At 34.2% G+C, this 27,494-nt stretch overlaps 1 protein-coding gene across 9 annotated transcripts; it reads left to right on the forward strand.

Annotated features, from left to right (window-relative positions):
- Nucleotides 1-27,494, forward strand: LOC121421439 (thioredoxin domain-containing protein 3 homolog). 9 transcript variants are annotated; one of them, XM_041616134.1, is made up of 24 exons: nucleotides 1-89; nucleotides 3,223-3,379; nucleotides 3,656-3,759; nucleotides 5,552-5,740; nucleotides 6,593-6,689; nucleotides 7,553-7,660; nucleotides 9,798-9,880; nucleotides 10,284-10,531; nucleotides 11,040-11,114; nucleotides 11,353-11,471; nucleotides 11,998-12,142; nucleotides 13,094-13,201; nucleotides 13,643-13,794; nucleotides 14,888-15,032; nucleotides 15,301-15,539; nucleotides 17,013-17,048; nucleotides 18,924-18,941; nucleotides 19,452-19,538; nucleotides 19,951-20,238; nucleotides 21,969-22,010; nucleotides 22,485-22,526; nucleotides 23,396-23,452; nucleotides 25,526-25,618; nucleotides 26,381-27,494. In XM_041616134.1, the coding sequence occupies exons 2-24, from the start codon at nucleotides 3,289-3,291 to the stop codon at nucleotides 26,623-26,625; spliced, it is 2,811 nt and encodes a 936-aa protein (XP_041472068.1). In that variant the 5' UTR covers nucleotides 1-89; nucleotides 3,223-3,288; the 3' UTR covers nucleotides 26,626-27,494. The 9 variants fall into 9 exon arrangements, with proteins under 9 accessions (XP_041472068.1, XP_041472084.1, XP_041472076.1 ...); XM_041616150.1 differs by having other exon boundaries at nucleotides 26,384-27,494; XM_041616142.1 differs by having other exon boundaries at nucleotides 19,954-20,238.

A 27,494-nucleotide genomic window follows, 5' to 3' on the forward strand; every position in this document is an offset into this window, starting at 1 on the left:
GTTTAGTCACGTGATAACATCTAGGCAACCGAACGCTTCTGCTAACTGACTTGTGAACTTGATGAGTCCAGATTATATTCAACATTCACGTAAGATTTCTATATTTGCTTCTTTAAATTTATGTTTATGTATTCGTCCTTTTTATTTAAGATTCCTAAGATAGTTTGTTTGCTCGGATATATGTATTTTGAATACGAAATAATGAGAATATACAGCAAAAGGAAGGGAGTGAGATCGTTCGTTTTGACAATTCATTACGGTCCCAGTAATGCTTTTTCATGTCTGTTGACTATATTTTTGAGCGCGGATGGCGATGACGATGGTCGATGGCCATGGGATGGGGGATAGACCTTATCGCAAATAGATTCACGCAAAGGATCATGGGATCGCAAAGGGGGCAATACCGCCGCTGTTGTCCAGATGCGACCATGCGAGCGCAAGCAGCCGACAATAAAGTGTACGATTTCCATAGTGTATCAAAATACGATCGACGCCCGCAGCCAACATTTTGCTAACTTCCAGTAAACGCCTCGTCATATTTGTTCCAGAGTCTAACATCACTTTTCTTCTTAATCATTGGTGGCAGGGATAGATGTGCTGTCTATAGCTGCAAGAATTCCCACAGATTTTATGAAGAAAAGTATAATTTTCTTTCATTTTCGAGCACTGTCTGTGCGTGTTTTGAGCTGCGCAGCTGCTGTGCAGTGTGCTTGCATGCACGGACAGTGGGCATGCACTCTCGGCCCTGGGGACAGTGTACGTACGTCGGCGAGGCAGTGGAGGAAATTGGTCCCTAATTCCAAGCAAAAATAAAATGATGATCAATAAAACAAACTCTGCAGTACATTTGATTACTTTATTCTAGTTATGTATGTTTGTAATATCAATCGATAGTCAAGAATACATGTTTCATAAATAATTATCTCAATCATGATTTTATTCAGTAGGCCTAAAAACCGAGCTGTGTTTTCTTTTTCTCTCCACAGAGTAGGCTGCATAATAGTTGCATATTATTCAGGATCGTGGTCGGACATTCTGAAGTTTAATCATTGGCATGCTTAGACAAAATAATGAATGAAATAATGAGAAAAAAAATGAGAATAGATGAAAATAATATTAAGAGAAAAATAAGATACAAAAAGAAATTAAACGAAGGTGATCTGTAAGAGAAGTGACTGAATGCGATGAAATAAATTGAAGATGTAAATGTTGAAATAAGATTTTTTATAAAAAGAATGAAATTTATATCATTTATATGAATTATATATCCATCATCTACTAAATTTCAGACAAAATAAAATTACAGAGAGTTGGAGGGATGTTTCAAATTCAGGGATTTATTTAATCTGCATGTCATTTGTATATGTCCTTCATTATGTATATGATATAAATAAATATATATACTGTATATATATATATATATATATATATATATAGCTTATTTTTTATATACTTTAGATTTGTCTCACCCCCTATTTAGAGCTTGTATGATCAAACTAAAGAGCCCGAGTTGCAAAGGAGGACTATATTTGCCCCAAAATAACAAAACTATATTGCTAAATTATATGGAGAATATATGGTCTACATTATGATTCTCATGAATATTCTTTAATGGAAAAATTTGCTATCTAATTGGGATCGCCGACTTATTGCTCTTTTCTAAAGTGACCCGCAATCACCGTCTCACTTTTCCCACAAAATCTTCCCAAGTTTAGCCCCATAAAACTTCGAAATTATGGTGAGTATTGAGTTCATACTTTCACTGGGCAATCATGATACATAGATTGTTCTATAAATCCACATTCAAGTATCCAAAGTAATTTAAATACGAAGAAATCAGACTTTTTAAAAAGCCTGCATTTTGAGTGACACTGCACAAAACATATGGCGTTGTATGGCTTCCCAAAAGCCGATTCTGCGTTTGCCCCCTTTCGCATCCCGTGATCCTCTGCGATGACAGACGCCCTCACGCGACAGACGCTATTTGCGATAAGGTCTATGGCCCCCAAAAGTGCAACTTCAAGGGTCACATTGCCACTGCGTGCGCAAGTACGATGATACACCAACCTGGTAGACGTGGACTGTACTTGACCATGTGTGATGATGATGAATACATTATTGCAGCCAATGTTTAGCATGCCATTCACTTGACTTTGTCACGTTCGAACTGCGATGCCATGCCAAACAAATATGGGTGCTGGCTGTTGAATCATAAACATAACATGGCGATACATTTCAAGATTTTATGAAAAATTTAGATGTATAAACTATAATGGGGGGATCTAAAGGCTAAAACCACGCACTTTGTTTACAAACGACAAAAACTGTGCCAATTTTAATATTTGAACAAATTATCTGTCACTAATTTGTGGCAAACAAAGATCATTGACATTGATTAACCAAGAGAAGAAAATATCAGTTTATCAATAAATTCACAAATACAAAAATCCCACCGTGATTTCTGAACTCTTATTTTAACGCCTGATGTAGAAGCCTCTACGCACTCGAATTATCATGCAACAAAAAGTATTTCCTGTGCCTCAATTTCTAAAATATATTCATATTATTATAGGAAAATATGAAATTAAAGTGAATATAACTCTAAAATTCTAAACAGTTGTAGGTTTTCTCTGCATTTAGATATTTACAGCAGCCTATATATAAAAAATTACTAGGAATTGTTCATCACTCTGCAGTCACAGTTCCACACAGAGAGTGCGCATTTGCCATTAAAAACTGCATGCGCGATTGGTGGTGCGTAGCTTTAGGACCCCCTACCATACATAGACCATTTTATTGAAAAATAAACAAATATAGCCCAAATTATAATTTTAAAAAACATTGCTACAAATTTTATTATGTGATAAGACAATTGATATATTGCATAATAAAACATGTTGAATCTTTTGCAAGTTGCTCGAGAGCCCTTTAACTAGTAGTAGATCTATTTCTGGGAGTCCCAGCAAAGCTCAGACAGGTGCCTGGTCCTTGATAGAGTCATGAATCACAGGGGTAACTATTGAAGGAGACTTGGAAAACAATAAAAAAAAAGGTAAACAAGTAAACGAAAGTTTCGACTTAGAATAGACTCTACATTGATTATTCGGTTAATTAAAAAAGAAGGTCCCACTCATCAGTTCATGATTCCAAGTGGTGAATTCATAATTTTGTGTTTAACCCATTTTATTGCCATTTTATGGGCTCTATAATGATATTTTGCAGGAAACTAGTTTTCAGCGGTGAGTGACAGGAGGATTAAAAGGCTACAGTGTGTGGTAAATCAACATCATGCCTGCCAAGAAAGAGCAAATAGCTCTTCAGAAGGAGATTCTGAACCAGGAAATGTGGGATGAATTATTGAGTCTGGAAGGACTGACAGGTAATTATTTATTCATGATATTTCTTTTCATCACATTTATCTTTATTAAGCCTAAAAAAAGGAAAAATTATTTTGTCCATTCACATCACTGATTCCTTTTGAATGTAAAGTGGATCAGAAGTATCGACCAGGATTTTTTTTTTACATTTATGAAGAGAAATTGAAATATATATGAGTCTGAAACATTCATTTGGACAGATAACTACATCTAGTTTGCCAATTTATGTGTGATATTGTCTGAATTCAGGAAAATTTTATACACTTTCATTTATCCAGTGATTGATGTGTATCAGAAATGGTGTGGACCATGTGCTGCCGTACTTAGTATCTTCAAGAGGCTTAGGAATGAGATTGGAGATGATTTGCTCAGATTCGCTGTGGTGAGTGAACATTTTTCATACAGAATTGATTAAAAAACTTAAATGAAATAAAATGATAATCCATCCATGAATAATAGGAACTTCTGTTTGGCATCGTAATATTTTCAGAAATGAATATTTGTATCATTTTGCTGTTTAGTTCATTATTCTTGTACTTGACTGTCAATCTACTTTCTTTCTTTGTTTATGACCATAAGATTAATCAAGTCTCATTGTTGATTTGCTATCAATGTTTACATTGCACAGGCACTGCTCTGTAGTTAGGGTAATATCACTTGTTAGATAAAGATTAAGATGAATATAATAATAATGATATTACATTAACATTAGGACTGATATTTACCAAATACATTTGGTGTAGGTAATCCTTACTCAACTTTTTAACTTATGATGAAACAAATATGGTGCTATTTCTATTTATTTCCATCTCTATGCTACCTTGATAGATTTCTTCCAATCTTTTTGCATTCCAACACTAACTTGATTTATTAATTTTTGTCTCACCTGCGAAGCAAAGTGAGACTATAGGCGCCGCTTTTCCGATGGCGGCGGCGGCGTCAACATCAAATCTTAACCTGAGGTTAAGTTTTTGAAATGACGTCATAACTTAGAAAGTATATGGACCTAGTTCATGAAACTTGGCCATAAGGTTAATCAAGTATTACTGAACATCCTATTAGAGTTTCATGTCACATGACCAAGGTCAAAGGTCATTTAGGGTCAATGAACTTAGACCATGTTGGAGGATTCAACATAGAAATCTTAACCTGAGGTTAAGTTTTTGAAATGTCATCATAACTTAGAAAATATATGGACCTAGTTCATGAAACTTGGACATAAGGTTAATGAAGTATCACTAAACATCTTGCATGAGTTTCATGTCACATGACCAAGGTCAAAGGTCATTTAGGGTCAATGAACTTTGGCCGAATTGGGGATATCTGTTGAATTCCCATCATAACTTTGAAATTTTATGGATCTGATTCATGAAACTTGGACATAATAGTAATCAAGCATCACTGAAAATTTTGTGCAAGTTTCAGGTCTCATGATTAAGGTCAAAGGTCATTTAGGGTCAATGAACTTTGGCCGAATTGGGGGTATCTGTTGAATTACCATCATAACTTTGAAAGTTTATTGGTCTAGTTCATTAAACTTGGACATTAGAGTAATCAAGTATCACTGAACATCCTGTGCACGTTTCAGGTCACATGACCAAGGTCAAAGGTCAATGAACTTTGGTCGAATTGGGTGTATCTGTTGAATTACCATCATAACTTTGAAAGTTTATGGATCTGATTCATGAAACTTGTACATAAGAGTAATCAAGTATCACTGAACATCCTGTTCAAGTTTCAGGTCACATGATCAAGGTCAAAGGTCATGTAAGGTCAATGAACTTTGGCCATGTTGGGGTTTTTTGTTGAATAACCATCATATCTCTGTAAGTTTATTGGTCTAGTTCATAAAAAGTGGACATAAGAGTAACCATGTATCACTGAACATCTTGTGCGAGTTAGAGTAGTATTCAAAGTCAGCACTGCTGCTATATTGAACCGCGTGATGCAGGTGAGACGGCCAGAGGCATTCCACTTGTTAAAAAAAATTATTGGATTTTTTTTCAAAACTTATTTGTTATTATCAAGCCTCAATTGCTTTTACATATATATTTTTTTATTATTTTGTTTTAAGTGTATGTCATACTTGTTTAATTGTCATCTATTTGGGTTTTTTTATAATGGAAATAAATAAATGAATGAATTGAGAGTTACACTGATCATTCTATATTTAGGCTGAAGCTGATAGTATTGAGAGCCTTGAGAAGTATCGTGGGAAATGTGAGCCATCTTTCCTTATGTATGGGAGTGGTCATCTCGTCAATGTGATCAGGGGGGCCAACGCCCCTGCACTTTTCAAGAATGTCGAACGAGAACTCAAACAGGAACATAAGGTTCTAGAAGAAGGAGTGGAACGAGTCGTGGTAAGAACTTAATCCTCTGAAATGGCTGATTTGAAGCTACAAAGTCTAAGAATGGTGTTGAAAAGGTTTTATTGGTGGTGTGTCATGTCTTTATTAAAGATCATGTGCAATATAGCATAATGTAAGAACTAGGCCCGGCAGCCCATTGGGTTAGCTGACATATTAAATTTGAATATGATGATATATGAAGAATAATATATTACAATTGCTATATAATATTTGGCAGTATCATGGTATATTAGTCCCTCCTCCAATTTGAATTTGTGAAAATTTTATTAAGCTTTGTAATTAGGGTTAGGTTTTAGGATAAAATTTAGGATTTGGGTTTAGGTATTGGGTTTGAATGTATTCTAGAATCTCTGTAATTTTATTGTGTAAAAAAAAGGTAAAATTTGAGGAAAGTTGAGGTTGAATCGATGATCTTAGACTGACATTCTCATCTTTTTCAAGGGTTTGTCCTTCCTCTTTATTGAGGAGCATATTACAAAGGAAAATGCTCAGGGAAGGCTAATTGATGAGATATTAGGTAGCTTGCCAATTGTGCAAGACAAAAACTTATTTATTTTTTTAACATGGAAACTCTTTGAACCACCTTACCAAAGTCCTTTAGATTATGTTAAGAAATGACCTTCCTTTGAGAAAATCAAGGGGTCTTTTTGTTAGATTTCAGGACTCCTCGTTTTTTTTACAATTGATTTAAAAAAAACAACCCACCTCTAGCTCCCATTTATTTTTCTCATGGTGCTGGCGATTTTAATTTTTTTTTTCATTACCAATATGGCTGGGATACAGCAGTAAATATTTTATCCAAGTGCAGATAGATATTCTTATATATACATTATTTGATCTTAGATCAAGGATCCATTGCTAGCTGCCTTTGAGGCTGAAGAGCAACAGGCTGCACAGGCAGAAGAACTTGAGAAGAAGAGACTGGAGGAGGAGGCTAGGAGTGAGTCAAACTATCATTCCATCATTCATTCCATTCATCATTCTATCTTATTCCATTCATTCCATTGTAGAGAGTGCTTAGTTCTGTTCAGTGCATATCCTCTTCTGAAATCAATAAATTCTAACTTTCTTCTACCATTTCATCTTCTTTTTATTAAATTGATCATGCAATTTGAAATATAAAATTTGATTGAATACAATATTTTTAGTTTTATAATTTTTTTTTAGATGGGGGGGATTATAAAACTTTTCAAACAGTGATCCAAGTCTGTATCTGGATGTTACTTGAGTGAGATTCCAAGTAATAAAAAAGTATTTCCCCCTTTCTTTTTGATAAGGAAATACATATCATTAATGCTTCTTTTTCTTCAGATTGATTTTTTTGCATGTCATGTAGCTAAAGGGATGGAAATTCTGCTTGTATATATTGAATGAAATTAATTTCCAATCTTTTCTTCATATCATTAACATTGACTGATTTTGTATTGTTTTTCTTATAAAGTGTAATAAAAATTACAAATAATTGTGTGTAATTCTAATCTTCCCTTGCATTTCATAATACCTCACCATCTTTCATATTTTGCTGTATGTCATCATTAATTCATTCACAATCATCCATTTTTTTTCATCAGCTTTCAGTTGCAGAACTCTTGCAGTGTGTAATTGTCTAATAACTTCAACTTTTAATTCTGTACCTCCTTGCATCTACCCAATCCAGCTTATTGTAAATCTGCTTTAACAGAATCATCATTGCCATTAAGATCCATTAACAAATGAGTGATAGTAATCATGGAACGGGTAGACGAATAGTCTAGTTTTTTGCCCTTTCCAAGATACTAACCCCACATTTCTTTACGTCTTCAGTCAAGGAACTTAAAGAATTAGGTGAGGAAGGAGAGGTTAGCGTCAGACCCATAAGTCAGGGTACAATAGACACCATGATGCATGACAGGCAAGCAGGATCAGAGACAGGTACTATCATCTACGGCCTTTCAGCTTTCACTTTACTCACCAGACAAATGGGTAGTGAATATAGCTGTAAAGGCATTGTGCCAGTTTAATAGCCTTCTGCCGCTCAGTAGACAGACGGAGACCGGTATAGCCATAAGAATTATTTTTTCAAACAGTTTAGTGACAATCTATCTCCAAGTAGACAGGCATTGGAAACATGTATAATGGCATTATGTCAATCAGTTTAGTACCATACTGTCGTCAGTACACAAAATGGTAGTCCAAGCAACTTATTATAAATTCAATGCCCTTCTTTATCATGCACTCAATATACCAACATTTAATCACAACAATCGCTCTCAAAATGCTTTTTCCATTTAATGCCATTTTGTCACTCAGTACACCGAAAGGTAGTCCAAACTACTTGTATCAGTTAGTGTCCTTCTGTCATGCACTTGATATACCAATATTTATCAAAACAATCACCCAGTGATTGTATTAAGTACACCAAAGGCTAGTCAAAAGAACTTGTATCTATAATTGTAATGGCATTGTCCTTTTGTTATACACTCAATATACCAACATTAAATTTTATAAAAAAATAATTAAAAAAAAAGTACTGCTCTAAGATTGTTTAATGCTATTCTGTCACTCATGACATCAAATTGTAGTGAAAAACAACATCCTTTAATGTCCTTTTGTTATACATTCAATATACAAACATTTGATAAAAAAGATCTGCACTGGAATTGTATGATCATTTGAATGTACACCAAAAGCTGCAGTAGTCCAAACAATTTGTATCAATTAGTTGAATGCCATTCTGTTATGCACTAAATATGCAAACATGTAATCAAAAAAATAATTACTGGCATTATATAATCAGTTGAATGTCCTTCTTCTATTACTCAGTACACCAAAAGTAAGTCCAAGAAACTAGTATTGTAAATGTAATGTCCTTCTGTATCATGCACTCAATGTCACATTTATTTACAAGAACCGCTCTGGGATTGTATTTAGTTTTATGCCACACAACACATCAATTTATAGTACAACATGTATCAATAAATGAAATACCCTTCATGAGGGCATAATGTACAAACAGTGGATCAAACCAACTGCTCTGAAATTGTCTGATCATCATGGCCATGGTCTTTGATGGTCTGGCATAAATTCAAGCCCTGCTAATCCACTATTGGAAAGTAATGATGATAGTCACAATATGTTTCTTTTTAAGGACACAATTCTCTTTCTCTTGTGTAAGTATCTATATTCTTTTTTTTTAAATAAATATTCTAGTGGCATGCTAAACAATCAGCTAAGTACCATTACCAATCCTCTCAACCTTTCTGCTATATCATTCTACCTGCCATTTTGCTTTCCAGTCTTCACCATTTCAAAACCGCTTTGCTCTAAATGATATTTTCTGCAAATATAATTTTCCCTGTCATTTCCAATCCTCACTAAAAGAAATCACTTTGCCATACATTTAATCATCATTTATAAAGTATACATGTATGTCATTGTCACTATTTATCAATCCTAACTGCAAATTAATTAATCTAACAGTCACTAGAATAGATATTAACAATTGATACATTGCGATATTTTGTTCTGTATATGTTGGTATCATTATTAGATGGATATGTGTTTAAATATTAAGTCTGGATAATTGTTATTTCATCCTGCATTTAAAGTAAGGTATAATCCTCAAAACTCATCATTATAGTTCAAACAGTTCGGGGGGGGGGCTCGAGGGAATGGTCTACGTTTCATGCCCTCCTACATAAATGCTACAGCATCATGTACACTCATAGTACTCATTACAGAGAAAAATAATTTGTATCTATCTAAAAGATAGTGATCGAAGTATCAGACAATGTGTTGAATGAGATTTTAAATGAATCAAAGGTATCTCGAAATAAATATATTGATGTGCAAACCTTTCCTGTAAACTCTCCAATATCATTTTCAATTTTATATGTTTTTCCAAAAAAAAGGACTTATGATATATTATGAATCAAATATTCTTTGATAAGTAGTTATTTAGTGATTGTTGAGACTAGTAGGCAATTATTACTGTTACATTTATGTTTAGATGTTTAAAAGTTTAGAATAAGATTTGTAAATGCTATTGTGATGATACATTATTCTACAGAACCTGTTCCTAAGGAAGTCACCGTCGTCCTCATCAAACCTGATGCTGTTGCCAATGGCCACGTTGATGATATCATTTCGAAGGTGAGTGCATTGCACATGGTTTGGATTCTACCAAAATATTTTGCAAATGATCTCATGAAATTTAACATGTCATCTGATCCAAATTCTGAAATTGCTCTGTACATGGTCAACCTGCAGTCCTTTCCTTTCAATCGGCTTCTTTCTTCTTGCTATACCCAATAAGACCTTTGCACGAAACCTTCATTTGATTGAATGCAAATTAGAAGCCACTTATTATTTTTTGCCAGTCAGAAAAGTGCATTAAGCAATTGGTCCTGTAAGCAAGAGTCGGTTAGATTCTCCTCTTTTTCATTCCTTTACTCTTTCCCAACTCAGAATTTTGATATACTGCATTATTCTGAAATAAGTAAAGTTTCTTTTTGAATTGACTAATTTTTGAACTGATCATTGTCTGTCACAATAGATCGAGGAGCATGGCTTCGAGATCCTAGCTACAGAAGACAAGACCCTTACAGAAGACGAAGCCAGGGAGTTCTACAAACAGCATGAAGAAGAAGAACACTATGAGGAGCTTGTCACCTTCATGGCCAGTGGTCCCAGTAAGATCCTAGTCTTGACTAGAGGTGACACGGGGGAAGGCGTCGTGTCAGATGTCAGGAATCTTCTAGGACCGAAGGACATCGAGGTTGCTAAGGAGGAAGCACCTGAAAGGTCAGTGCCAACAGCACTTTAATGTTCTTTACATCACATGTTTACCTATTGCATTGGTGTAGAGATATGCTCTTAAAAATATTTTTGTCTTTCAAAATATTATTTGGTCACATGATCAAAGTCAAAGGTCAATTAGGGTCAATGAACTTTGACCATGTTTTGTCTGGGTCAACACGGAATCCTAACCAAGGATAGGTTTTTGAAATTGAAAGTATATGGATCTGTTGCATAAACTTACATAGATTGTTATCTCTTATCAGCAAATAGATGAATTAAATTTCAGGTCATTAGCTGAAGGTCAAAGGTCAATGAATTTTGTATTTCTTCATAAAGTCATTGTTTTTTTTTTGTTTTTTTTTCTAAAGAAAACTTATTAATCTTGTCATTTTCAAAGTCAGCACTGCTATAGTGAATAGCATGATACAGGCTGAACATCAAGAGACATTCCACTGGGGTTTTTTTATGTTTGCTTAATGAAAGATATACTTCTTTCTGTTTTCTCTTTCAGTTTGAGGGCTCAGTTTGGTACAGACAAGAAGATGAATGCAATGCATGGAGCAGACTCGTCTGAAACAGCAGCAAGGTAATAAAGTCTTCTGTGAGAAATATTTAAAAGATTATGGACGGAAAATATTTAATGACTATTAAGGCTAACCCTTGCTTCAATCAATTGTTTCATGATATGAATAGGCATGTTGCCATGGTATTCGGCCCATGAAATGGTCTTGTCTCTAACCTTGCTTGTTCTACCACTGCTTTATTCTGCCTGGCAAACAACGATCTAATTGTTTAATCTTTCTTGAATTATTATTATTTGACAGAGAGCTGGCATTCCTGCTTCCGAACTTCAACATTCCCATTGTACCAGGAACTGGTCCTCCTCCCGCTATTGAGAAAACTTTGGCTCTCATCAGACCAAGTGCACTCAAGGACCACAAAGGTAAGTCTTCTTGCGGAATTCCAACTTAATACATCATTATAATTTATAGTAACAAATAATCTGTATGTATGTAGTTACAAATAAAATGTATTATATTAGGTTTGCAAGTTCTAATATATTTATTTCTTTTTTTCATCTTTTTTGTTGAAATTTGCCGATGGCGCTTTTGCGGTCATAAACAGCTTATAATCAAGTAATTTGAATCTGTAAAAGCAAAAACACTTATTCATTCTCAAAAGTGAAGAAAATTAGTCAGGTCATGGATATAGTATGCCTTATTGAAGACAAAGGAAAACTGGCAGTTCATTGCAAGTTTCATTTATTTTTTACTTTATTCTTTCCACACCTCCCTATTATGTAGAATTTCATGTACAAAAATGAAATTATTTCTCTTATAAATCATAACCCATCTCCAGGATACATTAATTGCCCTATTAGATAAATTACAGTAGTGAAAACATTTTCATAGCATTAACATTTAAAAGGGTATAATTGTAATTATAAAATTTATACTGTTTATGATCAGATGAAATGATACAAAAGATTCAAGAGGCTGGATTTGAGGTCTGCCTTCAGAAGATGGTACAACTAACAGAAGAACAAGCTAAAGAATTCTATAGAGAACAAGAAGGTACTCCACACTTTGAAGATCTCATCAGGGAGATGACAAGGTAAGACCCTACAGGCTTTAACTTGTGATGGTAGTAGTGGTAGTAGTAGTAGTAGTAGTAGTAGTAGTAGCAGTAGTAGTAGTAGAAGTAGCAGTAGTAGTAGCAGTAGTAGTAGCAGTAGTAGTAGGAGTAGTAGTAGTAGTAGTAGTAGTAGGAGCTATTACCGTAGCAGTGGTAGTAATAGTAGTGGTAGTAGTTGTAGTTGTAGTTGTAGTAGTAGCAGTAGTTGTAGGAGTATTAGTAGTAGTAGTAGAAGCAGCAGCAGCGGTGGTGGTGGTGGTAGTAGTAGTAGTATGTTAATAGTAGCGGTGGTAGTTGTGGTAGTGGTAGATTGTTATCATTACTAGAAGAAGTAGTGGTAGAAGTGGCGATGGTGGTGTTGGTGGCACAGATGAGTAAAAAAATAAGATTAACAAAATGTAGTTGGTCGATATCTTCATTAGATCTCTAATTATTCTTAAGATTACTGATTATGCAATTCATACCATTAAATATAATTGCTCGACTTCAACCAATATCATTCTTTTCACCCCTTTGAAACAAAGTTTGTAGAGGTTATGTAGGAATCAGCAGACGTTTGGTCAGTTTAAAATATTGCGGGTTGAATTACTTCAATTTCCAAACGACATCTTTTTGTGTGTGTCAGAAATCATGTTGCCATGGTAACAATGTTATATGGCAAAATTTGGTAAAATCTTGTAGTTTGAACTACATGTAATTTCTCAGTTTGCATTGAGTATTATATTTAATCAACCAAAAGCACCAACCCCATGATTGATCACTAATCTTAATGTAACAGGGCCCTGAACAGCAAGAATAAAACATTTCTTTTGGACATTATTTAATCAAGTAACTTCTATATTCCCCTATATGCCCTGATGTATACAGCCATTTTATCAACCTTATTAAGGTTTATCTCTTGATTCCCTTTACCTCATTGTTTGATATTAGTGGTGAGGTTCTAGCCCTAGGTCTTGCCAAGGAATCGGCCATTCAATCTTGGAGAGATTTCATCGGACCAACCATAATTGATGAAGCCAAAGAAAAAGCTCCAGAGAGGTAAAAATAAAATCATTCAAATAAATACATTAGAGAAATTTGAATAAAAAAAATAAGTAGATGAATAAACATATTGAGTATTAAATGCATATATATTAGAAAAGTAGGAAAGACTAGGTTTAATTGCATTATTGTGTGTGAATTTGTAGGGAAGGTGATATATGTTTCCTATCTGTTCATAACATTCCGGCCTCAAAATACTTCAAAATGTTGTTAATTGCTCTGTCAAACTTAACTTAAGTTTCAACTGAATCACATATGTTTCAGTTTTTGAGCAACTTTTACCTGTGTGATTGTTACATGCATGCACACTGCTGAGCAATTGTTGCTGAACAGCTATTGCTATTGTACGTTTTGTTCTATTTTGTACGTCTAAAATCTGTGTTTTTGAGATTGAAAAAAAGGTGATGAATAATCTGTTGTCTTGATGTGGTATTTCAGTTTACGAGCTCAATATTCCATCCCCGATGCTCAAATCAACGTTGTCCATGGTAGTGACTCGGTAGAAACAGCAGAGAAGGAACTAGGGTTCTTCTTCCCCAAACAGACCACGTTAGCTGTTATTAAACCTGATGCAGCTGGGGAACATAAAGGTGAGGGTTTTTATTTCTATCTCCATAAACCCTAAGGCCCGTATTCTGAAGTCAGGTTTAACTTAGACCATGGTCTAAGTCTGTGCTAAAATTTTGGGGAGCCAAAATTTCTAACATTCTGTTTATATTGTATATTTCTTATGTTTACTATTTTGTTTCCGTTTGCTTTCATAATGATGAAAAATACTTTAGTTATCATTCCCAGACAATTTGGGTGTCGTATGAGTTAATTAATTGGAAGTGTGCTGTTAAGGATTTGTGCCCCAATTGGCTCTCCATAGTTGAACCACAACTTTAAACCATGGTTAAATTTAAATCAGAGTTCAGAACATGGGCCTATATGTCAGGGAAAAAATTAATTTATTTTCCAGGGCTATTTTTGAGCTCACTAGCCCAAATATCCTAATTTGTGTTAAAGTTTACATTGGACCCTGTATGAATTTCAGGGGCTCCATTTTAGTTTTCCAGGGCTCTTCATGGCATTTCAGGGGCAAAATCGCCCCGAGCCCCGTGTATTTTTTTCCCTGCTATATGTATCTAAATAGGCTTGTTGATGGTTTATTGTGGGATCCCAATGTATTGCTAAGATAAAAGTTTATGCCATGCAATAAAATGCATTTTATCTCCTTGCAGTTTGGACCTTTTGTGGTGTCATACGGCATAAACAGTTTCCATAAATAGTAGCCTGATTACAGATCATGATGTGGATATGATCCTCCATGGAAAATTTGCTAATTTCTATTGGGCTGTCTTAAATTAATTTATAAATATGTGGGTTTATTTATTCACTTTTCGATGGTTTTAATGTACAATGCTTCCAATGTATTTTTCTGAGTGTAAATGAATAATGACTCAGCTTGGCTACCAATTCAGGTGCTCACAGCTTTTTGAGGAATTACTTCTTATCGGGACCCATTTACCTCACCTGGGTTGAGTGCAGCACGTTGTGGATCATCTCTTGCTGAAGGAAGTCACACCATGCATGGCTAGGATTCAAACCCAAGACCCTCTGTTTCAAAGTCCAGAGACTAATCCACTGGGCCACAATAAAGCACTTATTGGCTGGTAACACATCTTTTGTTTCACCTTGCAGAGGCCATCATTGAGAAGATCAAGGAAGCAGGATTTAACATCAGTCTGCAGAGAGATCTAGAGTTGAACAAAGAACTGGCATCGAAGCTGTACTTGGAGCATGAAGGCAAGGAATTCTATGAGAACCTCATTGAACACATGTCTAGGTATGTACAGGGATTGAGGGTTTCAGTTTCAGAAGAGTTTGGAAAGGTTTCATGAAAGCATTATCTGCAAGAAAGCGTGGAGATGATGATGATGATGATTATGATGATTTGATGATGATGATGATGATGATGATGATGATGATGATGATGATGATGATGATGATGATGATGATGATGATGATGATGATGATGACAATGTTAATTTATTGGTAAATGATAATAGAAAAATATTTCTAAAGTGCATATCAATTCCAATCCGATCCTGCAGTGGTCTGTCGATGGTGATGGTCCTATCTCGTGAGGATGCTGTTGACGGCTGGAGAACTCTGATGGGACCTACAGATCCTGAATACGCTAGGGAACATGCTCCGGAGTCGTTGAGGGCGTTGTTGGGTAAAGACGTCCTACAGAATGCTGTTCATGGCAGCTCTAACCCAGAGGAAGCCAAGACCAGGATTGAGAGACTTTTCCCAGATGTAGAAGTACTGCCCGGAGGAGAGGTCAAAGGTGAGTTGACATGAGGTCAAAGGCCAGTAGTCCATGGTATCACCAGCTAAGCAACCGAGCAACCCAAGTGGAGCTCGTGCTCAGTGTAGTCGGAGGGATGGGAAAGGTTTTAGCATTTGCCTTGACACGGTTAGAATACTTGTGACCTTGGAAAACCCCTTCCAAAGTTCTTGTAATTTGGAAAAATACCTACAATAATTTACTGGGTTTTTTTTTCAGGGATATTACAGGTAATTAGCTATCATACTGGCAAAATTACAAGGTATTTTCTGATCGGGGTACTTGAGAGTAGACTTCCTGATCGGATTCTACCAGGTAGTCTCAGTTTTTAGTAGGTCCAACACCATTTTGATATATTGTAATGTATTGGAATACATTGCAATCACATTTAAACTGCTTAGGATTCATAGATAATTCTGAAAATTGTGTTATAATTCCTTAAATAAAAATCGTGTTATATTTCTTCATTTTCACTTATAACCAAGGATATGTTTCCTGTTGCAATGTGTCAATGTAATCTCTGTATGCATGAAATACAATATTGATTTACTTGCTGGATGAGATTTGAGCTTATTTTCTCTGATAATTGTTACTTAGCAGCGCAGTTTTTATTTAAAGAGCGGTTCCTTGGCGCATGTTTAAGCTTTAATTGACTTGTGTATTTTGACATATTTTCTACATTACTTTTGTTATGCTTAAAAAAACAAAAAATAATTGACTATATTTTGCAGAGCGCTTTACTGCAGTGCTTTAGAATTTATAAATTCTAGCAAACTTAAAGCAATTTTATTTCTGTGATACAAATAGTGGCTTAATTTCCATCCACTCCTAAATTTGTGCATTTTGAAGTTGGCTGAGTTTTATCGGATCATACATATGATCAATTTGGCATATGGGTATCTGCCTGAAAGGATAGGCAGTAAACTTTCCCTTGCACATATACCTTCAGTTCTATTTAGTTCTCATAGATTCCATGAAAACTGAACTGATCTAAATTCTCTGAAATTATTCATTGAAACATGTTGGGAATTCAAGTGCATCCATAAACTCAGCATAAAACTCTCCATGTATTTGCTTGCTCTGTTATACTGTACATGTACATGCTATCTTGTGATTATGATACATGTATATTATGCAATTTAATACCCCAAAAATATGATTACAGAACCTTTATCATTATTGTATTTATAACAATATTAACAAAATATGCGGAAAAAAATTGATTAAGTTACTCCAACTTAGGCTTTTCAATAATGATGAATACACGTACCTAAACAGTATTAAAGCATTTGTATTTTAAATCTGGAATCTCTCCGTCTCACCATAGCGTAAATCATGCTTACTCTAGTCCTTAAATGAAAGAGAATAGTCAAAGAAAGTGAAGTTCATAGTAATGCATACAGGAGTAAAGAACAGTGGGTTCCCTTTGAAACGTATACATTGTAAGCCAAGTTTCTATCACACATGTATTAGACTCCATAGCCAGTATGACAATGGAACAGTCAGAGGGTGAGATATATGAATTTTCAAAATGACACTCAAATTTGGTATATTCACTCACAATAGATTTGTTAATTTTATCTATTCAAAATTGAAATTTCAGTGGATGTATATTGGTGTATGTGTGTTTGCATGTCAGCTTTGCCAATTAAAACTTGCATTGCAATTTTTGCATTTCCCTTCTTCTCAGTTCTCTGTGTATGCATGAGCTTTAATTGTGATGATTTTATTTTCTTCTTTCTTTTTTTTTTTGCTTTCATTTATAAAATTCCTATAATCTTTTTGTTTATACTAATATAAGCTTTATTGGAATAGTCCAGTGCATGCTCATCATTTTTGTATTTTTCTGATAGCCACCAATATCTTACAGTTAGTTACCATAGCTTTACTTTTCATCAAACTCAGCTGAAAGCCTTAATTTTCTGTTATGATTTAATTTTACTTTCATCCTTTGCCAGCAGAATATATATTATCATTTACAGTGATCACAAACAACATCAAGCAAATAGTTATTTCAATTCATTAATTAGACCATCATAAACAACATGCAAAACAAGAGTATTCACAGAGTAACTTAAAACAAAAATTACATTGATGGTTTCTATGGTTAATAAGCCCCTATGGTCCATAGTCATTGCATTTAAATGGTATACAACTGCTTAACCTATCCTGCCATATCACTTGTTTGGATGGGCACCATCCAGGCTGGGCAGTGTCACGAGAAATGCCGTACTGTACAAGATTTTTGCTTGCTTGTTCTTTATGATTATCTTTTTTCTTTCATCATATTTTATTTTATCATCTCCCAGTTCATGCATGATGTATCCTGGAAGTGTGTCGCCTTACTTTATTCCTGAAACTACTGCATTTACTGAAATTTCATCAAATATATTTTTTTATTGCAGTATTCGCTTTCTCAGAGTTGCAATAGTATGATTGCATTTGAATTAAGATGTTTAAACTTATATAGCCCTGTATTCTGAACTTGAGAGTTTTATTTGAACTCTGGTCTGAGTTTTTTTTTTTTCAATCTATGGATAGCCAATTGTGAAACGATTCTCTAGAGTAAAGGTTCAATTCACCTACTTATTCAACATTTAAAGGGGAAGTTTACCCTGACAAAAAGTTTATTGTATACATAGCAGAAAAAATAATAAAAAATATTGCCGAAGGTTTGAGAAAAATTCATCAAATAATTAAAAAGTTATTAGAATTTTAATTATTTGATTTGTGACGTCATATGCGAGCAGCATTCCTACATAGCGAATGGTAAAAAATCAATGAAATGTCATTTTCTCAGAAAATTGAAAATGGTTTTCACTGTAACTTTTGTATATCAATAGACAAATCATTTCACACCCGATCATGAAAAGAAAACAAAATTAAGTCATCAGGAACCATACAAAATTTGAAATTCATACATTTTATATTACATAACACATGGGGCAGCTGCTGGTTTATGACGTCACAAATCCAAAATTTTGAACTCTAATAACTTTCTTACTCTTTAACGGATTTTCCTCAAACCTTCACCAATATTTTTTACTATTTTTTCTGCTATTTTCACAAAAAAGTTTTCTTCAGGGTGAACTTCCCCTTTAAATCAGTCATAACTTTACAGGAATGATGATTAGAATAGTAATTACAAATTAATTGTATGATATAATTGTGTACTGTTGGCGTTATCAAATAATATTTTTTTTTACTAACTTGTAAATTAGTATTAAACATCAAAGTTATATTTCATCACAGCATGTTCATTTTGTAATACAGTTCATCAACTCTATTGCTATCTGAATGTAGGTATGTCTTAAACCTTGCTTTAAATTACTTTTGAAATTCACACTTTCATGTACTTTTCTCTTGTCTTCTTTTTATTTCCAGTGAAAGGAGAAGGAGAAGGTGAGTTCATTTTCTTTTTAGGCATTGTAAATAAACTTAAAACTACTTAAATGGTGTTTTAGTAATATATGGAATAAAGTAGGTACATGTAATTGGATATTTCATGTTTTATTAGATATTTTATTTTCAAGTCCAGTGGACCAAAGTATTCTTTTTAATTTATCTATTCCTTTTTTACAGAATCTTTTAATCTGTTATGATTATTTGTCTCGGGCACACCTTTAACATCATCCAAAAGACATGACATGATGACAAAGAAATGTAGAATAAGCCTTGCTCAGGGTCATATTAAGTGCCATGGTTAGGGTTTGAACCCCAGACTTTCCTGTGTCTGATCTTGTGTGTTTAAACATCATACTTCATGTCATCTTAAGGACAAAATTATCTTCTTTCTCTTCTGCCATGACAATTATATGTGTTGCCATTTTTTGGTATATTTATCACGTAGTATATTCGATGATATATTTCATTTGGGTATAAATTCATATCAATTTCTCTTGACATTTGCAGAGGGTGGAGAGCAACAAGCAGAACAGCCTGCTGGTGAATCAGGGGAACAACAAGCAGAGGGGGGTGAACAGCAAGCTGCTGAAGGAGGTAAACGTTTTGTCTCCGATGGTGTGCTTTCATATTTTATTTTTTGTCCCCCCCCCTCCCTTTTCAGTCTTCTCACAAGAGTTATGCATGTTGCCCATAGAATGCCTAAGTCTGTATGTCATCTAAGTAAATTATATGTATGTCAAAATCTGCACTCTGAACAACAAATGCAAGAGATGCTTCATAGTGAATGAATGATTGATTGAAGTTTCACAAGATGTACTTCAGCAAGGCAAATTCAAAACATATGCATGTTGCATGCAATACGTAATGATACTTCATTGCTTGTATCCAAATCCTGAGTAAGTTTGTGTTTGAAAAGCCTGTGCACTTTGTTTTGTTTTGTTTTGTAACGAAAATGTTTGTCTCTGTATTGCACCCTTGTGTGTTCTAACTTGCACTTAATGTAAAGAAGGAACCTCTCAAGAACAACAGGGTGAAGCGGAAGGCGTAGAGTCCGAGCAACAAGGGGTAGCTGGAGAAGGTACTGATGGTGAGGCTCAACAGGAGGAAGGTGGTCAAACGGAAGAAGGTCAAACACAGGAAGCGCAGGCTGAACAACAAGCTGAAGCTGGAGAGGAGAAGAAGGCGGGCGATGATGAAGCTCCACCCACTGATGCCCCGCCCACAGATGCTGCGGAAGATCAAGCCGATGCGGAACAAGATCATGGTCAGAAGGAGGAGCAGGAAGATGGTGAAGGTACCTAGCCGTGCTTGGTGTCCAGGAACTCTTCTGCATGCATCTTTCAAGCTTCAGCATTTTATTCATGCTTCTCACTTTCTGTTCTGCTTTTTATTCCATCATTACTAATATGTCATTTGCATGCACCTTTGTTGCCTATTAACACGATTATTATTTTCTTTGTTTTAGCATTCTACCCTTGCATCAGTCTACATTTAGACTTGTATTCAGCCATCTCCTACTAGATTGTATCCCCCCCCCTGAATTGGTGCCGAATTGTTGCAATCTGTAAATTATAATTCCATTGGGACCAATTGAAGATGCTGAAGACATTGAAGACATTTGGATCAACTGGTCCCATTAGACATCAATTGGTCTTCAATTGGTCCCTCGTTGAATTCTAATGGGGCCAGTTTGCCCAATTGAGACCAATTGACCCTACAATAGAAACTCGACTGGTATCTAATTTTGACCCGTTGAAACCCATTGAAACCAATTGAAAATCCAATAGGTATTGGTCTTCAATTGGTCATCACAATGAATTCTAATGGGGCCAGTTTACCCAATTGAGACCAATTGACCCTACAATAGGATCTCAATTGGTATCTAATTTGGACCCATTGGACCTTTTGAAACCCACTGATACCAATTGAATCCAAATTGAAAATTCAATGGATGTTCAATGGGTTTCAATTGGAATTTTGTCCTGAGATGAATCAGACATTTCATTATGTTTTATGTTTGATATTTCAGCAATATTTTTATACTCCATTGTTCACTTAGAGGGTTGCATTCATTGGCAATTATTCTACAGAGTACTCTGAAAAATATGTTGATTACATACCGTGCCATCCTTTTTTGATAAAATTGATATACATTTGTGTTATTTTGATTTCTTGACAAAAGGATATACATGTAGACCCTAAATATCAGAAAATGTCATTCCATGTTGTTTATCCTTGGGGTTCATAACTGTTTCTTAGATTTGTTTTTGCAACCATAACCGAGGCAGAAAACTTTCATCTCTTTCTTTTTATCTCTTTCTCTCTCTCTCAATTTTTCTTATATATATATATATTTTTTTTTGACATCTACATGCTTTCAATTTATCCTGAATATATCATTGTTTATAAATACATAAATTTTTTGGGGTAAATGTTCAAGTATCTAGTGGATAAAGAATCCTACTTGAATAATCATATGACTGTCATGTACAGGTAGTTATGAAAACCTGACAAATGCATTGAATAAATTCTATCCTTTTTAGTCAATTTGCTTAATATCCATTCATCTTTTTTTTAAAGCATATTGATATTGTATCAAATCTTTTCTGTAGTAGTAATTTCCGCAATAATCTTTATTGATACTTTGCAATATAGTATCACCAAAATATTTTTATTTACTTTATTTTCTTTTCAGTACAGTTATTTGTAAATTCCTTATTTTGTGATGATGTAGCATAATTTGTATTCATCATGAGCACTATGCGATCTAGAAAAATCTACCAGTATTATATATAAATTGTTGATGAAATAAGTTAATGTCAGTTTCATTGTTGGTTCTTGCCTTTAAAATTATATTGAAATTTCACTGAACTTTATACTTGATACCATAAGACATGATGTGACTAGACAGGTAGTAGATATCAAAGGGGTCAATAAATCAAATCAGATAAACAGAACGACAATCAGTAAGTTTGATATGGCATGTAATGAATGATTTATTTCTAAATATTTTCTCGCGTATAGGTGAGAAACCAGCTGAGGAAGACACTCAACAAACACAAGAGGGTACGTTCTGATCATCTGCTCTTAATCGCTAATAGCAGCTAGCTACAGTCAACTTTTATTTTGTTCCTACTTTTTTTTATCTAGAGATCTTGTTCTATTTTACTGGTATATTCCTCTCTTTACTTTATTCTATGATCATCAAATGTGTTATGATTTTATATCCCATTTGATTGTCATCCTCGATAAAACATTTGTGGATTTTTGAAAAAGTAATATTACATCCATAATGTAAAGTTAAACCTACAAAAAAATATTTTGAAATAAGTTGCGATTCATGAATGTCAATCATGAATAAATAGTGAATTTTCTACAATTCATTCATATAGTTCTGTATTTCTAGAAGATGACTCACATGAAACATATAGAATAATTATATGTTATTGATATAGAAAAAGGATGGAAATAACATACAGAAGAGAATTTGGAAAGAATAGGGAAAAAAATATTAAGATATCAATATTTCATTATCTATAGGTGAAGCCCCAGCTGCAGAGCAAACTGAACAGACACAAGAGGGTATGTGAAGCATCATGTAATCAAATAATAAATTAGGAGCAACAAGGATTTAAGTTCTCTCCCCAACATTTTAACAAAGTTCTGTTTCTTTAAAATAATTCTTGATGTATATCAGCTCTGAAACTTTATTTGGTTGGGGGGAGGGGTAAGTCATAGCGTCTATTTTTTTTCTTCAATTTTTTCCTCTAAAAAATTATAACTTATTGCTATGTTTTTCATTTTCTAAAAAACGATTTTAATGGGAAAATGTTTGGAAAGGTGAAGTTATCTTTTTACTGTGGGACCTATTTTCAAGTCATAAAAAAGAGCAATACTGGTAAAGTTTTCATTTTGTTGTAATTTAGATATATGTATATGGAATATGTGTCATACTACATTTATATGGTTTTGCACTTTATTTATCAAGTAGTTACCCAATATATCTGGCCAAACACTTGTTTCCACAAAACCAACTTAGTTGTTGTAAACACCTCTTTCAGGAATATTTATCATTCCAAATATTACACAATCATTTATCTTATAGATAAGTATTAGTATACCACTAAAATTTTTTATTTGTTTAGCATATATTTTAGTTTTCATTTTCACTGCAAATGCAAATTTACTTGCATGTACATGTGCATTGAGTGCCAATAAGTTCCCCATGACCAATCTATAATAATGATAGTATAATAATCTGGTTATGGTATTTGTAATGCGCACTGATCAGACAAACATTGTATTATCTAAGCAGTCATGGGATTCAATCAGTCATTCCCGCACACAATACTGGACAGACAATATAAACTTTCACATCCTATCGGATTAATATATCTATTCTTTATTATTCTCTATATTTCTACATTCCTAATCTTATGGCTTGACTTTAGGTGGTGAAGATAAACCAGCAGAGCCTGCTGAAGAAGCTGCACCTGCCGCCTCAGAGGGTGAGAATCATTTACAGCCCTCATCTTTATTCATTAGACTAATGTTTATTCATTACATTCATCCTTATTCATCCTTATTCATTGTACTAATATATATTCATTATCCCCAAGTTTATTCATCAGATGAAATCATCAGGCCCTTTGTAAATGTCTTTATTAACCTTCTACCATTCATTTGTCAAACTTGATTGTATGATTCATACTAGTGTATAAATTTATTTATCCTCATGCATATTCATCAGATCAATTCATGTATATTATCATGCTACTGTTCATTCATTAATCTTCATCTTTATTCATTCATCTTGATTGAAAAACTCATGCTAAGGTTTTCATTCATTTCATTAAACCTCATTTTTATTTATCAGACTAGATCGTCAGACCATTGTTTATTCAGGAGTCTCCAACCTTTATTCACCAGACCTGATTTTACAACTCATACTGATGTTAATCCATTTCATCATTAACTCTCAAGTTTTATTCATCAGATTAATATTTATTCATCAGGTTATTGGTTATAAACATCTCTTATTAACCCTCATGTTTATTCATTAGACTAAATCATTAAGCCACTGTTTATTCATTGGTTCCATCCTTTATAACTCATTCTGATATTAACTCATTTCATCACCCTTCAATTTTCTTCATCAGACAAAAATATTTTATTCTTCATTTTGATTCATCAGACTATGGACCTACAAAGAGATGCACCAATAATGCAAGCCTTTCTTTAAAGCAATGATAGTCTCTGTCACCTGATTACATGCTTCTCAATGAGAAAGTACAAGAGTTTGGGCAATATTATTGCAAGGAGTTTTCTTGATTTTGGTTTTTGTTAGCTGATGTCCTGTTTCAGAATATGCCTTTCATTCAGTATGCTTCAGATTTGGAGCAGCAAAGTTGAGAAGCAGACAATATTTGTGATGTAAACTGCATTATTATTCAATCCTTAAACTATCTAATTTCTGTAAGCTACTTTTTTTATTCATTAGTCCTCTTCATCTACCCTGTTCTGATTTTCATGCTTAGCTTTTAAACTGCTGTGGAATGAAATATGCATTCATTTTGTTCAACCATTATTAACCCCTATTGAATGTCATCATTTCCAATTCATGGTTGTTTTGGGCAATAAAAACTATATAGAATATAAAAAACATTGCTTTGAATCATTCATTAACTTTTTTCCCCAACTCTTCATTTTGTCATATTGATTGTCTTTCATTCCAATAATATCATTAGCTAACTAATGGGAATCTCCGTCCCATATTTTATCATTCTAATTAGTTTCAACCCCTTGAATGAAATTCCTACCTTAGACAAATAATGGTGCAATTATTGTCCATGCTATCCCTGTTTTGGCTCAGTTCAATCAATGATATGCTTCTTACAATTGGAGTGGGAAATATCACCATATAATCTCCTTTGTGATAAACTAAAAATCGTATTTCATTCAGATTAATGCCATTTATTGTAAATACTTGTAGTCATAGTTGAATTCCTGTGATATAACAATGAAAAATCACTGAAGAAATTCATATTAAAAACACTTTTTCAATTTGATAACTGTTTTGTAAATCGGAGTAGATAATAACTATGGAAGAGTAAATGTAATAGCAATCATTAATTCCAACCCCTCGATTAAAGTAAGCAGATAATAAATGCTCAGGGAGGCATTTACAAAAAATAGCCGTAAGTTACATACAATAACAAATTGTTTTAAAGTCCAATACAAATTACATTTCAACTTGCATATTAAAGTCGACCTTTCACAAGTTGAATATTTGCCAAAATCTAAGCAATCTCTAAGACCAGATTATGCAAAACATGTGTTATGTACCCCAAAATGGATTCAATTTAATGATAGAACGCTATAAAGAATGTTTATCTTTTCACAAAACCTCTTTTTCTTTTAAATTCTAAGTCAGATTTCTCTAAAGTTGAAAAGATTTCTGTGATCTTGATAAAGTATGACTGAGGCAATTACCAGTATAATTCAAAATTAGCAAACATTAGGAAACATGTGGCTACTGAACAGAAAATGTTCATTTTTTCCCAATATATTTTTTGTTATAGAATCAGGAGCTGAACAGACGGAGCAAGCACCCGCTGCGGAGGAGACGCAGCAGACCCAGGAAGGAGAGGAAAAGAAGGAAGAACAGACAGAAGGTAAGACAGGGGTGGAGGAGAAGAGATAGAAGCATGTTAAAGAAAAATTAACTGATTTTAATAAAGAGAGTGAGAAAGGCAAGAGAGGGGGGGTTATTGAATATGTCATTAGGTGCATCAGTTTTAAAAGGATTGCATCCAATATTGTATTCAAAATACAGTTTTAACAGAATTTGTTTGAAATTGCAGTATTCAACAGGTAACCTTGATATGCTCTCTCAAACCCAAGGCAATTCTGTTATTCAATGACAGGTGCTCGGGTGATAAGTTTAAAAAAAAGAAAAGATGATAATCTAACTGTCATCAAAAGTAAATTCAATTCAAGTCAAATGCAATATACTTAGTAACTGACTTTGTCATTCCCCCACAATTTTGAATTCCATAGTATTGGTGTGATGTATTAAAACCAATCATATATGTATGCTGTGTTGATGTTTATTTTTTACTAAATTTGTGGGACTGAATTTGGATCAATTGATTTGAATAAATCAGAAACCTGATTAAATGATTTACAAATCATCCTTTGGGAAGGGGAGGAGGTACAGAGAAGAAGAATGCGAATCAGATTTTCATTTATTTTGGATTGAGGTCTCAAATTTCAAATTCAAAACTTTTTTTGACTGAGAGGAAATCTAACAGAATCTTTGCAAAACTACTGTGAGAGTAAACTTTAAATTTATCAGCTGAATGAAATTTTCCAAGGAATGTGCTTGCTTCTCTTTATCATTTATCAAATTATTTTCCTTCATTTCTGCCACCCAGAAGCACCTGCAGCGGAAGGGGGAGAGGCAGCAGCTACCGAGGGGGAAACACAGGCCGCTGAGGGCGGGGAAACACAAGCTGCTGAGGGCGGGGAAACACAAGCTGCTGATGGTGGGGAAGCACAAGCTGCTGAGGGTGGGGAAACACAGGCCACTGAGGGTGGGGAAACGCAGGCCGCTGAGGGTGGGGGAGGAGATGCCAAACCAGAGGAGGCTGCTCAGAACGAGGAACAGACGGCATCATAAAGAACTGCATCAATCACCAAAAAAATAAAAACACTTAAAAGAACATTACCCTGGATTCTGCCCTGGCTATCGATCTGTTTATAAAGAAAAGCATGCGATCTTGTTAGAATTCCATACAGACCAACAGGACTGCCTGCCACTTCTGGAGGATATTCCAACATAAAACAATGTGATGAAAACCAACTGTTCAAGAGGTATTTTAGGTTCATCTTTCAAAACTGGACGCAGATATTTATTGGGTAGATGGTATGTCATTATTGAAGTTCATGCTACCTAGTAAAGAACTAATAGACCAAACCTATGAAGGATTCCAACATCATTTATAAACAAGATGGGAAAATATGCAGAGGACTCACTTTGATGTGGTGGTAAAGTAGAAGACAAATATTACTATAATAATAATGTACATAATCAGTGTTTGTTGTTTTTTCTCAGCTCAAACAAGATCTAACTAAAGATCAAATCAAATTGAATGTTAAGTCATATCTTCTTCCAAACCTGTGAATAGGACTTTAAATCTTACACTATTTTATGTAGACCTTCTATTTTGATGTCAAACTGTTTATATAGTGTTATGATACAACATATTCATACTCAAAACATCAGCAAAAATGTTGTTTTGGTAAGGAAAAAAATATGGAAAGAGAATTTTCTTGGTTTCCTGTCTAGTACATGCTGTGGAGCATGGAAGCAGGAGCTAAGAAAGAAAAGAGTTGATGTATGAAGGTTGTACTCAAACATTCATTTCTCTAGCAGTATTTTCTTCCTGGTATTCATGTAATAGTTCCATGTATTATACTCTATACCATTTTAAACAAAGCTGAATTGCAGTACTATTGTGCGGGACATGATATTCTCAAAATAGCCTC

Source organism: Lytechinus variegatus, chromosome 1 (assembly GCF_018143015.1).
Source record: "Lytechinus variegatus isolate NC3 chromosome 1, Lvar_3.0, whole genome shotgun sequence".
NCBI classification, from domain to species: Eukaryota; Metazoa; Echinodermata; class Echinoidea; order Temnopleuroida; family Toxopneustidae; genus Lytechinus; species Lytechinus variegatus.